This window comes from Bos grunniens, chromosome 19, assembly GCF_055505025.1.
Source record: "Bos grunniens cultivar Pamir isolate PY7600 chromosome 19, Bosgru_T2T1.0, whole genome shotgun sequence".
NCBI classification, from domain to species: Eukaryota; Metazoa; Chordata; class Mammalia; order Artiodactyla; family Bovidae; genus Bos; species Bos grunniens.
The window spans coordinates 33,717,157-33,731,943 of record NC_141183.1 but is presented as its reverse complement, the minus strand read 5'-3'; the positions used below and the strand labels follow the sequence as shown (position 1 = coordinate 33,731,943).

The 14,787-nt window shown below is 40.2% G+C and overlaps 2 protein-coding genes across 12 annotated transcripts in view; one reads left to right on the top strand and one right to left on the bottom strand.

Annotated features, from left to right (window-relative positions):
* The first annotated feature begins 8 nt into the window (after positions 1-8).
* Positions 9-12,834, top strand: ADPRM (ADP-ribose/CDP-alcohol diphosphatase, manganese dependent). 5 transcript variants are annotated; one of them, XM_086358848.1, is made up of 4 exons: positions 9-132; positions 2,156-2,773; positions 3,632-3,748; positions 6,745-12,834. In XM_086358848.1, exons 2-4 carry the CDS (start codon positions 2,173-2,175, stop codon positions 7,038-7,040), a joined length of 1,014 nt encoding a protein of 337 aa, XP_086214974.1. In that variant the 5' UTR covers positions 9-132; positions 2,156-2,172; the 3' UTR covers positions 7,041-12,834. The 5 variants fall into 5 exon arrangements, with proteins under 5 accessions (XP_086214974.1, XP_086214976.1, XP_086214975.1 ...); XM_086358850.1 differs by having other exon boundaries at positions 18-132; positions 3,632-3,744; positions 6,745-7,441; XM_086358851.1 differs by having other exon boundaries at positions 54-132; positions 2,332-2,773.
* TMEM220 (transmembrane protein 220) overlaps positions 8,870-14,787 on the bottom strand; it is a 20,142-nt gene continuing 14,224 nt past the window's right edge. For all 7 annotated transcript variants that reach the window (XM_086358867.1, XM_086358863.1, XM_086358862.1 and 4 more), the window contains one exon: positions 8,870-10,118. In XM_086358867.1, the coding sequence (XP_086214993.1) occupies positions 9,983-10,118 (136 nt within the window). In that variant the 3' untranslated portion in view covers positions 8,870-9,982. The remainder of the gene's footprint in view (positions 10,119-14,787) is intronic.

Genomic DNA, 14,787 nt, shown 5'->3' with positions numbered 1-14,787 from the left:
CGCCCCTCGATTTCCGGCGCCGTTTCCGCCTCCTCCGGAAGTGAGGGAGGGCCGCTCTTTCCGCTGCGCTCGATGGTGACGCGGTAGCCCATCCGGTAGCCAGGGAGCGTTTCGCCGAGGAGCTGGCGCGCGGTAGGTGGTTCCTCGCGGCCGGAGGCGGGGCGGACCGGGCTGGGCGGGGGTTTCGCGGGCCGGTCCGACCGGGTAGACGGCCGGGCTCGCGGGATGGGGCAAGTGCCTGAGGAGGGGGCAGCCTCCGGGGCTGGGCTCCGCGGCGGGTCCTGGGCCGAGAGGCCTGAGTACAGCTCAGGGACCCCAGGCTTCGGCGCCCGCAGCAGCTGCTCCTCCCCCGGCGCCCCCCGCCTTGGAAAAGAGAAAACGGCGCCGGGAGACGGGCGGGACCGGGCAGCCCCCGTCCCCACCCTGTTGGGCTCCCTCGGCCAGCCCAGCCAGGAGGCCGGTCATTGACCGCTTTGCACCCATTGCACTTGAAATACTGTTTGACTTGAAAAAGAAAAAAAAATTGATTAGGATATTTGGGTAGTGCAGGGTGACAAGGACTAGTCAAGTATGACCGAACTCCCTGGAACTTATATTCCCAAGTTATATGGGACCGAACTACAAATAACGGCACTGTACGGAGTAGCGTTTGTTCAGTGCTATATCCCAGCCCTGGATTTGGTCCTCCTGGGCTCTGTAATTGATACAAGCCTACGTTTATTTAAGCTCTCTGCTAACGAGGGGTGTCTTCCTTGGTAGCTGAGACGGTAAAGAATCTGCCAGCTATGCAGGAGACTGGGGTTGGATCCCTGTGTCGGGAAGATCCTGTGGACATCTCCAGTACTCTTGCCTGGAGAATCCCGTGGACAGAGGAGCCTGGTGGGCTACAGTCCATGGGGTCACACAGAATCAGACATGACTGAGTGACTGACACTAATGAGGGGGAGAGCACTCAAAGGTTTATTTTTAATTCCTTGCGAAAATTTAACTCGCGTTCATTCTGTCTTGCCTTTGCTTCAACATCTGCTGTCTTAATCTTACCCTTCTCCATCTCTGAGGCGGATTTGCAAAATATAGGGGAAAAGGAAAAAAACAAAAAACAAAAAACAGGAGAAACCAGTCTTCTAACTTCCTTAACTTTGGATCCCACTCCTGCGGGGGATTTTTTTTCCCCCAAGGTTTCTTCTGAGCAGAAGCATCTGGCGATGGTGACCCTGGGACATGATATTTTCTATGAACTGGCATCTTTAGCTAGGGTGCTCCTCTGCTCGCTAACCAGGAAGTTGGTGGTCTGCTATTACCCATGTTTCTTGATTCCTGAATTATGCTGGAATTCTCTAGAATATCTGCTGGAAGTAAATATTTACTTAGCACGTCAGATCGTTTTTAATTGAACAAATTTTTCTGTCTTGAACTTGCCTGTGGTTAAGGTCCCCCCCCCCACCCCACCGCCCCATGTCTCTGTTTCCCCAGGGAGAAGTTATTCCTCAAATCAACAAAAAGACACAAAAGTTCCTTGCTCATTCAGGCAGTGAGCATATAAAAGTTGTTCACCTCTTTGTTCAGTTGTAGGTTAACTGATCAGACAGCTGTCAGATACATTAAAATTGAATTCAATGTTTTTTCAGCTGATCTGTTAACTCTTACTTGCCAGAGTGATTCTTCTAAAACTTGTTCCTGTGTTTGTTTACTGAAGTATTTTTATACAACTTCTTCATATTAAATTTACAATGTTAAATAAAATAGTAACTTTAAAACAGTTCCTGACTGAAAGTATAGGTGTCCTGAGCTTTTGATAGAATTATTTGGTGTCTGGGGAAGAAGGGCACGTGTGTATGTTTAAAATTAGTGTATATTTATTAAAAATTACAGACTTGAATTTGACTTCACAGGAACTAGAATGCCTGTTCATTAATATGTTAATACTCTTTTGTTAATTGCTGCTCTTCTGCAGAATAGAGATTATCTATTTTACAGGTTGAGGACTTGATAATTTGGACTTAAACCATCAGACTTTAAAGCCCATGCACTTTTCTCTACCTGGCTACCTAGTGGATTGACTATTAAGTTTAACATTCATCTAACCATTTTCTTTAGTCCAGTAGGAAATTAAGACATTTATAACATAGTTACCTTTTTCATTTTCTTTATTTAGAAAGCTATTTGGAGGTTATGGATTATAAGCCCGAACCTGAACTCCTCAGTGAGAGCTCAGAACGTCTCTTCTCCTTTGGAGTGATAGCAGATATTCAATATGCTGATTTGGAAGATGGCTATAATTTCCAGGGAAACAGAAGGAGGTACTACAGACACAGTCTTCTTCACTTACAGGGTGCTATCGAACACTGGAATCAAGAACGCAGCCCGCCCCGTTGTGTGCTTCAGCTTGGAGACATCATCGACGGATACAATGCGCAGTACAAAGCATCAGAAAAGTCACTGGAGCGCGTCATGAACACATTCCAAATGCTGAGAGTCCCTGTTCATCACACGTGGGGAAACCACGAATTCTATAATTTCAGCAGAGACTATTTAACAAACTCCAAACTTAACACAAAGTTTCTGGAAGACCAGATTGCCCACCATCCTGAGACTGTGCCCTCGGAGGATTATTACGCGTATCATTTTGTACCATTCCCTAAATTCCGCTTCATTTTACTCGATGCTTATGACATGAGTGTCTTGGGCGTGGATCAGTCTTCTCCAAAATACCAGCAGTGTCTGAAGATACTGAGGGAGCACAACCCAAATACGGAACTGAATAGTCCTCAAGGTGAATTATTCCTTTGAGCTGAGAATCTTATACATTGTCTTTAAATTCTTCAGCTACCTTTTATTCAGCAGGAAGATGGATGATAAGGTAAAAGTATACTGTCCTGTTGTTCAGGGTCAGGATTTCTCACTCGCCTCAAGGCACACGGAGTGGTGGCAGTTGGTTCAAGATTCATTTATGTAGCAGATGTCTGAGGGCCTAATATTCTGGCCGGGCACTTTCACTAGGGCACCTATTCAGAGTTATAGGCAGTACTGACAGCACTGCTTTTTTGTGGACCGAGTGGAGGAAGCAAGAGAAGAAAGTGTGCAGGACAGATAATAAACGAAAGAGAAGTGATAAACGCCACCAAGAAAATATAGTATAATATTACAGAAAAGGACTAGAGGTACCATTGTAGTTAGTTGGCCAGAAATAGCTTCTCTAAGGAGAAAAGCATTTCAGCTGAAACCTGAGTGAGAAGGAGTCATCATCCTTTGGAAGAGTGGGTGGAGCATAGTGTTCAAGACAAAAACAAACACAGAGATGCAAAGCAGAGTAAGACCTTGTTAGTGAAGCACGCACAAGGGTCTGGGGGTGAAAGTGACTTTATAGTGACTCAGTGGACGTGAAAACAGTCTATTTTGTATTCAGTGTAACGAGGAGTAAGGGAAGTAAGCAGAGGAGTATTGAGATCAGGAGTAAGACACAGCGTGATTTACATTGCTCTAAATTCTTTTAGTTCCCTATTTTAAGTCAACTGCTGCCGAGTATTCCTGAAGAAAAAAGCACGAGTCTCCCCCCTGGTAGCTAAGTTTGGATGCCCGAGTGAGAGTAGTGTTGACGTTTGACGGGTGTAAATGACTGGATTCGTTTCAGGACTTCGTGAGCCCCAGTTTGTCCAGTTTAATGGTGGATTTAGCCCAGAACAGCTGAACTGGCTGAATGCAGTTCTTACATTCTCGGACAGAAACCAAGAAAAGGTGGTGATTGTGAGTAAGTATTTACATGATTCTGTTACTCTGGCATTTTAGAGAATGGGTTTAGTTAAAGCATACTAACAATATTGAGATGTCTCTTTTTTATAAAATAAAAGCTTAGTTTAAAACTTTGTTGAGAAACAATCTGAATATAAAATTAATGTTTAAGAATTGTAAAATAAAAAGGAGAAAAACATATATTAGAGATTGTGATTTGGCCTTTTAGGTTTCAAAGTAGAATTTCCCCAAATAGGATCAATTTGTGTAGCAATGTGTGTAAGTGAAAAATTCCAGTCCGGCCCCGGCCCACGTCTCAGCCTCAGGGGTCCTGCTGGTGGGTGCAGTGGCCTCTGCTGCCCACTGAGAGCAAAGCTGGGGTCCCAGGAGACAAGTGTGAGAGGACCGCCTGGCAGGACTGTGAATCCTCCATGTGGTTGCAAGGAAATAAGTGTGTTGTTTTCACTTAGAGTTATTTTTTGCGGCATACTGCCACCAGAGATCATAGGAATCTGGAGGTGCTTAAAGTACACTCAGATGTAGATGTGTGCGGGTGCTTATGCACATTCTCACGCACACACATGAACTGAATTTGGGTTGCGGTATGTCTGGTGTACGTGGTGTGGGGGCTGAGATTAGTTCTCCTGTTTAAAATTGACATTGCCTGAAGATTGGACTGAGGGGCATGGGGATGGCATGCCCTTCTGGCTGTTGTTTCTGTGATCCATGTGACTGGACAAATGTTCAGTGTACACACTGCAGTTTTCTTATGTTGTATCAAATGAAACTGTGAACATGAAGTCCTTTTGAAAGTGACAAGCTTTTCAGATAGTTGGTAATATAAAATTATATCCAAGGAATTCCCAGGTTGTCCAGTGGTTAGGACTTCGCGCTTTTCACTACTGAGGCCTGGATTCTATGACCACTGGCTGGGGAACCAAAATCCTGCACGCCACGTGGGGCAGCCAAAAAATAAATTATATTTCTGTAAATCAGTTTTTACTTCTCTGTCTTTCACTGATGTGATAAGATGGTGCACGAGATGGTGTTTTATTCTTAAATTTTATTCAGAATAAAGTGTTTCTAAAATATCAAATGTCATTCAAGGCTTGGAAAATTAAATAAGGTGCCCTCAGGGGTGATAGCCCTGATGTTACACTGTTTGGTTCTGTAATAAGTGGTCTCCAGAATGGGATACTTCTTGTCTCTGCTTCTTAGTTTTTGCTGCCAAAGTGTACCTGTTAATTTTACCTGTACTGAGTGTACAAAATGTACCTGTACTTAATACTCTGATGTCTTTGAACCCAAAGAGATTGAACCACGTAGCTCACGGCGCGCGGCTCCTGAGTCGAGCCCCTTTGTCATCTCTCCCTCTGTGTTCCCATTTCTTTGCGCTTCTCTCCGTGCACATGTCTGCATTAGCTTCTGATAGGTTTCTTCCATTTCGCTCTCAGCTCAGAGGCCAGGTAAACAAACCTGTAATAACTGAGTGCCTTGGGTTTTCTTTAGCAAAGTTTAAAATGGCTAATAGACATTTTATTTTGTTTCTTCACTTTCATTTTGGCTACTCAGTGGTATTTGGCCTACTCAAGTTTTGGCCATTCAGTTGGAAGGACGGAATTGCTATTAGTTGAGATATGGAACCACGGCAGTAGGAGGGGTTTCGGATGAAGAATTCAGGAGTTCATGTTTGAAAATATTTTTCAAGCGTCAGATGCCTCTTAGACATCAGGAGAGAGACTGAGTAAGCATTGTGGACATACTTGTCAGAAACTTGGAGTCGAAGTTTGGGTTGGATATCTAAATGTGGAAGTTGAATAGACCTGATGTTTAAAATCGTAAATTACTAAGAGGTCACTATGCTATTAGGGGTAGATAGTGTAGTGTATCCCGAGGAGCAAGCATTCGGGCAGCCCGGGTAGGACCCAGAGAAGTGAGACTGCAGTAAAGGAGGGTGAGTATCAGGAGCAGTCAAGGTTAGGAGAAGAGTAGGGGCATGGCGGTGTTCTGGAGCCAAGTATTTCAAGGAGAAGGGAACAAGTGACTGTGTCAGACACCACTGGGACTTGATAGATGTGTCCAGCATAACAGTGGGTCTAGAAAGTCACGTGGCCTCCTTGGACTCTCAGCCCTTATCACAGCTCGAGAGTGGTGGCGGTGATGGGGTGTGTGTGTGTCTCTGTCTGTGTGCCAACCCTCTGTTACCACCTCCCTTTTTTTTTTTTTTAAATAAACTAATAGTTTTTAAGCAGAATAAAAATATTCAGAATAAAAATAAATGGTAGCAGAGAAAAAAAGAAAGTGATTTACTGGGAAGAAGTAAAGACCAGTGAGCTATAGTGCCCATCCTTGGGCATGAAACCGCACCTGCCATGTGATGTGGCCTCACACCTGTCTTGGCATCGAGAATCTGAAGTTCTGCCTCTGTCTCCTGGGGAAGCTAGTGTGAATGTTCCCTGCTCTAACTTAGTTTTCTCGTGTACAATGGCTGTGACCATCTTGACCTGGAAGTGTTTAAAGTGGCACAAGTCAGTTCTTTATAAAACATCGAGTATACAAATGACATATAATCCATGGGCGCCTCCCTAGACTGTTCTGTTACTTCTGAGCAGCTCGTTCTGTGTGTGTGACACTCATATACATGTAGGAAAGTTGGCAAGACTGGATTCCAGCATGGCATCTGCCTGACCGGTGGCTGCCTTTGCTGACCGCCCTGCCCAGGTCGCCCTCCGTCTCCCCTGGTGTTAGTACATTTTGAGACCCTAGGCCGTAGATCTCGGATTTCTGCCTGTACAGCGGCTGCTGTCCCCTTGGGTATGAACCGTCTCCCCCTTCTTTATGCTCCAGAGACGTGGCTGTAGAGTATCTAGTTTTTTGCGGATGTTGATTCTCTCTGTTCTCAGTCCAGGATGAGTAGCAGTACACATTTTCTTTTTCCTGAGTACTCGTTGTTAGCCTGTTTTTTGTGAAAGAGGTATTTCTTGATTGGTTCATAACTCTTCTTCTCTTAAACAGGCCATCTTCCCATTTACCCCGAGGCCTCTGACAGTGTGTGCCTGGCCTGGAATTACAGAGACGCCCTGGCGGTCATTTGGTCTCACAAGTGCGTGGTGTGCTTCTTCGCCGGCCACACTCACGATGGCGGCTATTCTGAGGACCCTTACGGTGTGCACCACGTCAACATAGAAGGGGTTATCGAAACAGCTCCGGACAGCCAGGCCTTTGGCACCGTTCACGTCTATCCTGACAAAATGATGTTGGAAGGGAGGGGCAGAGTTCCACACAGAATTATGAATTACAGGAAGGAATAAGCCTTCCTTCCATTTTTGGTCTGATTTTGTTTACTTTTATAGACAGAGACTGACTTGGCTTTGTGGTTTTGTTTGCCCCCCATTCCCCAAGACTCAGTCTCGTTATTTAGGATTCTATTTGCATAACAGATAGCCATAAATGGCTTCAATGTGTGTTAGCTCGTAAGATACTCTGAAGCGTTATTTTTGGGTAATATATCCCATGCTGAAAATTGGAAAGAAGATGAATGAAAGTAGCCTGAGTAAAGCAGGGAGGAGACTGAGGTGGGAAGGTGGATATAATCCTCAAAACAGACACTATTTAGCCTTACCTGAGATGTTTTTTACTTTTTACGAGGAGAATGTATTCATTCACTGTGTTAGCCATGTAACTTAAAATTCACAATAAAAAAGTAAAATAAGCCCAGGTAAACTTTTTCCGTTTACCCAGCTGTGTGAATGAGCTGTGGACACTTTTTGCTTATAGAACCCATCATATTTGTACTTTTATGGGTTTATGCTATTTTGTAAGCCAAAAAGATCACCAGTTGCCTCACAGGTGAACAAATGGCACCTCCGTTCACACAGGTAGATGCGTGGTTTCCTTGCACACCTCCTGTGATTTCAGCCAGAGCAGGACCGAGCGCCAGTGTGACTGTGCCTGCCATCCTGCCTGTCTGGGCCCCCAGCCGGTGCTGTGTGAGACTGTAGTAGGTAAATGAATTTACCCCTGACTCCCTTCATAGACAAGTGGGGTGTTTTTAACTGAGTTGTCATATATTCTGAGGCTTGTTTGCAAAAACATTTACTCAGTGGCAGATGAGGACTGTTCGAGTGTACAGAAAGTGTGCTTCAGGGCCTAAGGAAGGGGACGACAAAAGCCAGTGCTAGTCAGCGTAGTGTGCCTGCTGAGTACCAAGGCACTGTGGGGTACAGCATATGCGTTTCCACTGGCTGCTGTGACAAACTTCCCCAAACTCGGTGGCATAAGCTGTGTGTGTGTTCTCTGACAGTTCCAGAGGTCGTAAGTCTGAAAACATCTTCACTGGGCTGAGAGCAACATGTCGTCAGGGCCAGGGACTCTGGGGGAGACTGCTTCCTGGCCATTTCCAGTTTCCAGAACTGCGTGGCTTGCTGTCCTTGGCTCACGGCCCCGCCCTCTGCAGAGACAGCCTCACGGCTTTCTCCAGCCTCTTGCTGCTTTATTGTCAACGTGCCTTTCTCCTCTTCTGTCTGTGTGGTCAGGCCTCCCCTTGCCTCCCTCTTGGAACAGTGAGGGCATTGAGCGCTCACCCCGACAGTCCCCATCTCAAGATCCTTAATCACACCTGGGAAGTGCATACTGTGGTGTAACATTCATAAGAATTGGGATCCGGTTACGTCTGAGGCCCTCTATTCACTTTACAGACTTGGCGATAATGTGCTCTCTGCACAGTGTCAAGCACGGCTTGGAGGCTGGGTAGGAATTTGGAATTTGAAAATAAGTCTGTTTCTTCATTTCTTAACTAATAGTTATATATACAAAACCATAAATATGCACCATAAGTGTACGCTAGAACGCTGAAATCCTTTATATAAGGGGACAAACTACCAGACTCTTCACTCTCCTGACATACAGTTGGTGCTAATACTGTTTGGGTCAAATATTTCCTAAATCTCAGGAAACTGTCTTTACTATGGAGTTTGATGCCTGCATACCATCAAACTACGGAATTTGATGCCATCAACTAAAAGGGTTGTATCCGGGTGCTTTAAAACAGCGCTGACCCACAGAAACAACATGTGAGCCACCTTGGTAATCTGAAATATTTCAGCAGGCACATTTTAAGAAGTACACAGAAACATAAAAGTAATTTTCATAATATAATTGTGTATTCCAATACATCTCATGTTATTTCAACATGTAATCAATATAAAAATATTTTACATTCTTTTTATACTAAGTTTCAAATGTAGTGTGTGTTTTATGCTTATAATCCATCCATTTGGACAGTAACTTTTCATTGGAAAAACTTGGGTCTGTATTTAGGTACAAAATTTAAAGTTGAAGAAGTGGATTCACATAATTCAGTTGTTCCAAACAAGCTTAAACCAAGTGTTCCAAATACATGTATCAGTTTCCTCATAATTGATGTTTGTAAATTAAAACAAAAAATTAAAACTTTTTCAGTAAGTACATTTCAGGTGCTCAATACACCATGTGGCTTGTGGTCGCCAGATGGTGCAGCTCTGAAGTGATCTCTCCAGAGCTACTTCTGACATTTGTTAAGGATATGTGTATAGATTTTGGTCTGACTTTTCAATTACATGGTAATTAATATTCCCTATCTGCTTCTTTTTGGCCCCAAATTCCTTTATTCTAACTAACTTTCCTTTTTTTCCAAGACATACTTGTTCACTTTGTTCACACAAAGTCCTCATTTAATTCATGGCACCTCATTTAATTCATGGTACCAGTCCAGTCTAACGATGTTAGTTCAAGGGCATAGCTCTCTCCTAAACTCCTATCTATCATCCAAACCCTGCTTCCCTCTGTTACCCTGTGCAGAGGACTTTATGTTTGGAATGCTCTCATTTTATCTACTTTAATCTTCACAATTATATAAATAAGTAGGCAGGCTGGTATTTACAGATAAAGAATTATCCAAAAGATAATTTCAATTATCTTTGGAATTCTTTAATTACAAAGAATTAAAGTAGATTTATATATTTGTCCAAGTCACATGGATAGTGATGAAGCAGAGTTGGAATTCATCTTTCTTAACTTTCCTACTACAGTATGATAAAACAGAATGTCAGATCCTTCTCTTACTAGTCCCATCCAGTCCTGTGTTGGTTCTTAGGATAAAAAAAAAAAAAATTCATCTCTAGTAGTAACTGAAATAAATTCCTAGGAAGTCAGCTTGTTACAACCATGTTTATAAAAAATCAAGAACTCTCATTTTAAGAACAGGATTCTTCGTTTAAATCACCGTCTTGCAATGATCTGGCCAGGAGGAGCGCATCTCCTTGTTTATATATATGTAGACCCAGGAGATAAACGGGAGAAAAGCAACTGTGGTAGCAATGGCCAGCTGAATTCTTCCACCACCTGGAGCCCTACAGACACACAAAAATGATTAGAAACAAAAATCCAATAAAAATAATGATTTGGTTTGGTAACAAATATGAAGACTGAATTTAATACATCACTGCATTTTTATACAGTTTTTAATTTTTTAAATTGGAATATAATTCTTGTAGTTCTTTATATGTTCCTACTGCAAATCCTTTTTTTTTTTTTTTTTAATGTGTATTCTATATAGCTTTTCCTGCTCACTTAATGTCTTGTGAGGAACTGAGATCATTGATTAAGCAGTGTTAAAATGGATCCTCACCTAATGATTTTAGTGTCCTGTTGAGGAAAACTTTTTCTCCTCAAGATTTTGAAGATACTAAATTATCTTTTCTAAAAGTTTCATCGTTTTGATTTTTACATTAGATCTATAATCCACCTAGAATCGATTTTTATGAAAGTTGTAGGGGTTGTTTCTCTTTTTTCTGTATTGATACTCAATTGGTCCATCACTATTTATTGTAAAGATTACCCCAGAGTGCTACCATTGTCCTAAATCAAGGTTCTATATGTACATGGAACTGTTCTAGACTCTTGTTTCATTCATTTATCCTTTTGCCAGTATGGATTTATCGTATACTCACAAAGAATCACTTAGGTGTTCTTTAATATTGAGATCTTTAATTTCTCCCATAATGTTTTATAGTTTTTATAGTTTTGCTTGGTAGGGATTTTGCATATCTCTGCTATATTTAGTCCTGGGGTGCTGATATTTTGATATTATAAATGGTAACTTTTTATTTTTATCATTTTCTGTTATTGCTGATTAAAAATAAGATTTTAGTAAATTGACATAGTATCCAGCAATCATGCCAAAGTCACCTATTTGAAGAAACTTTTAGATTTTTAAAAAATTTTCTACATATGTAATTAATGTTATCTGTGAATAAGGAAAATTTAATTTTTCCCTTCCAATCCTTGGGCCTTTTCTTTCTTTTTCTTGCCTTATTGTACTGGCAAGGACAAGAGCTAGAACAGTGGTGAGAAGTGGCAGCAGTGGCCACTTCTCACTCCTGATCTCAGAGGAAGTATTCAGCGGCTCACCATTAAGGGTTGATCTTTGGTATAGCTACCCTTTATCAGGGAGCTCAGTGTTAAACAATCTCCCTGCAATGCAGGAGACACGAGTTTGATCCCTGGGTCCAGAAGATCCCCTGGAGAAGGAAATGGCAACCCACTCCAATATTCTTGCCTGGGAAGTTCCATGGACAGGGGAGCCTGGTAGACTACAGTCCGTGGATTCATAAAGTGTCAGACACGACTTAGCGACTAAACAACAACCACCCTTTATCAGGGTAAGTCTGTTTCTATGAGTTTTTATTATAAGTGGTTATTGGATTTTATCAAATGTTCTTTTTGCATAGATATTTTTTTCTTTCCATTAATCTGATGAAAAACATTGCTTGGTTTTCAAATGTTAAACTAACTATTCCTAGGAAAAAACCAACTTGGTGGTTGTGTCATGAATTGCAGGACTTGATTTGCTAATTTGTTTAGGGTTTTTCCGTCTGTGGTCATGAATGAGACTGCTGTATAATTTCTTTTTTTCTTTCCTTTTTTTGGGTGGTAGGAGTAACATTCTTGTCAAGTTTTGGTATCCAGATTATTCTGCCCTCAACAAATAGACTGGAAAATATTCCTTCTTTTTCTGTTCTCTGAAAGAAGTTTGTTTAAGTTTGTATTATTTCTTCTTTAAATATTAGGTAGAATTCTGCAGTTAGGCCATTTAGAGTTTTCTTTTAGGAAAAGTTACCTACTCAATTTGTTTAACAGTGATGAGACCATTCTGAGTATTTCTTACTTTGTCAGTTCTGACAAATTGTATTTCAGTGAATTTGTGCATTTCATCTACATTTTCATATTTATTGGGAAAAAGTTGTTAATAATCTCCTCTTATGATTTTTGCAGTGTCTGTTGCATGGGTAATAACTTTCTTTTTCAGTCCTGATTATTGGTGTTTTGTGCCTTCCTTTCCTTGCTCTAATTATTTTTACCTTTTTAGTCTTGCCAGGGTTTATCAATATTATTAATCATTTCAGAGAATGAAATGTTGATTTTTTTTTTATTTCATTGGTTTCTGCTTTTGTGTTTATTTTTTCATTATTTCTTTGGGCTTATTTTGCTGTTATTTTCCTTACTTCTTTGGAAAATTCTTAACTTCTTGGAAGCTTAACTCATTGATTTTTCAGCCTTTTTTTTTTTTTTCTAATATATGTATTTAAGGCTATAAATGACCCCATAAGCATGCTTTTTAGCCACCATCCCACAAATTTTAATATGTAGTGTTCTCTTTATCATTTAGTTCAAAATATTTTCTAATTTTCATTGTGATTTTTTCCAGATGTTCTTTGGAAGTGTATTTCCTGATTTCCAAACATACAGTGGTTATATAATTATTATTTTTGTTAATGATTTCTAGCTTAATTGTACTGTGGTCAGAGAACATGCTCCATATTACAGTTCTTTGAAATTTGTTGGGACTTATTTCATGCTCAACATGAAGTCTTTTTGTAAATATTCAATGTTTACTTGAAAAGAATGTGAATTCTGTCCTTCTTGGTGCTAGTGTTCTATACATGTCCATTAGGTCAATTTTTTTATTGTGTAGATAGTCTTCTATATCTTTATTGATTTTTAAAATCTTCTTGTTCTGTTAGTAACTGGAAAAAGTGTATTAAAGTCTCCCAAAATGATTGTTAATTTTTCAGTTTTTCTTTTTTGGCTTGTCAGTATTTATTTTATCTATTTTGAGGCTATGTTAATTATATATGCCTTTTATTAATAAGTGGTGTTGAGATCACCAGAGAGCCAAAGGGGAAAAAGATAATATTGCATCCATTCTTTTTGCCATTATACTAGGATAAATTCTAAACAGGTCAAAGATTTAAATGTAAAAATGAAACCATACATGTATTAGGAGAAAACTTAAGTAAGTTACTTAAAACCTGAGAGGAGGGAAAGTTTTCCTACCTGTGACTCCAGATCCAGAAGCAGTAAGGGAATGGATTGATCAATTTGGATACATTAAAGTTTTTTTCATGGCAAAGCATACTTTGCATGAGTAGAGTAAAAGGACAATAAAAGCAAAAAAGAATGTTCATCTTATATCACAGACAGAGGGTTAATAGCCCTAAAGAGCTTCTAAAAGTACAGAAGACCAACTGCCTTAGAAACTGGTTAAACCTACATCTCTCAGAGATGAACTAAGGTGTATAGAAAAAGAAATGCAGATGGCTCTTCATCACACGAAAGTACGCTCACCTTATGCTCACCGTAAGAAAAAGGCAAGTGAAAGCTACTACCCGTTTCTCAACTAACCAATTAGTAAGACTTCAAAAATTTCACAATACACTCTGTTGGTACCGTTTTTACTAGCAAGCGATTGGATACAGTCTGAACAGTAGAGGGCTGGATGCATATACTGTGGACATATCAACATAAGGAAAGTCTTCATATACCACAGAATGATCTCCAGGATGTGTAAGGGTAAAATGAAGAATACAATTGTGTATAATGTGCTTCCACTTTATCTAACAGTGAATGCATGTATTTGCTCCATTAAGAAAGCATGGAAGGATAAACCACAAAGTAGAAAAAAGGTTTACCTGTAGAGGAAAGGGGGGAGTTAGGTTTCAGGGATAGAGAAGTTAGAGCCCTTTGAATGTCCTCTGTTTTGTAGATCTGTATGTAGAACCATATAGATATTTTACATAATTATAAAACTATATTTTAAATAAAGTATCCCTAGAAATTTAAAGTAAAATGAAATAAACTATGTATTCACTTGGTGAGATTAGCATACAGAGTAACTATTCCACGTAATTTGAATGTGCATCCCTTAAAGAGATATTCCCTAAGAACAACAACACAAAGTGCCTATTTTCCATAATTATATTGTTATTCTGATTGTGTATTGTCAGATAAGTCAGATGAGTTATGTTGAGGTATCTATGTAAAAATATATATACATATAGATACTTTATATGTATTTTATATACTCATGTATGCATATACATTTATGACACAATACACACATGTGTGTGTATACACACATACATATGTACATACATGTGAATTTCCTACTTCTAACCACTAAAAAGAATGAACTCAACCCAGTAGCAGTGAGCACCATTTATACCCAGAATGTGACTTCTAAATACTATTAGCTACCAAAAGTAATGAAGGCTTTTGGGGAAAATGGTTGATTCCAGGTCTGTGGCATAAAATGTACATCTTAGCGTGGAACATTTTGTCAGAAAGCAAGGAAGCAATCAAAATTTACTAAGACCCAAAAAACTAAAAGTTTACTAGGATCATGTTAAACTTCTGGAGCCAACGTAAATAAGTGCCACTGATCAAAGATGGGACAGTTTAAGCAACTGCCGTGGATTGAAAAAACATCAAGTATGTTGAGATCTATGACTTCATAATGGTACTGTTAAATAAACAAAACTCACTGGTCACTTTTGGAAGATGCCCGGCAAGAAAAACTCATTATTCTGAAAAATGGGAAATTAAGAGAATCAACTCCTTTTCCTCTTACGATTTGTATCTGAGTAGTCAAATAATTGATAAGTAGAAGTTTGAGAAGTTTTCCAGGAAAAGAAATGATATAATTAGAGTATCAGCATTCTGCAACTCAAATGAATTAGT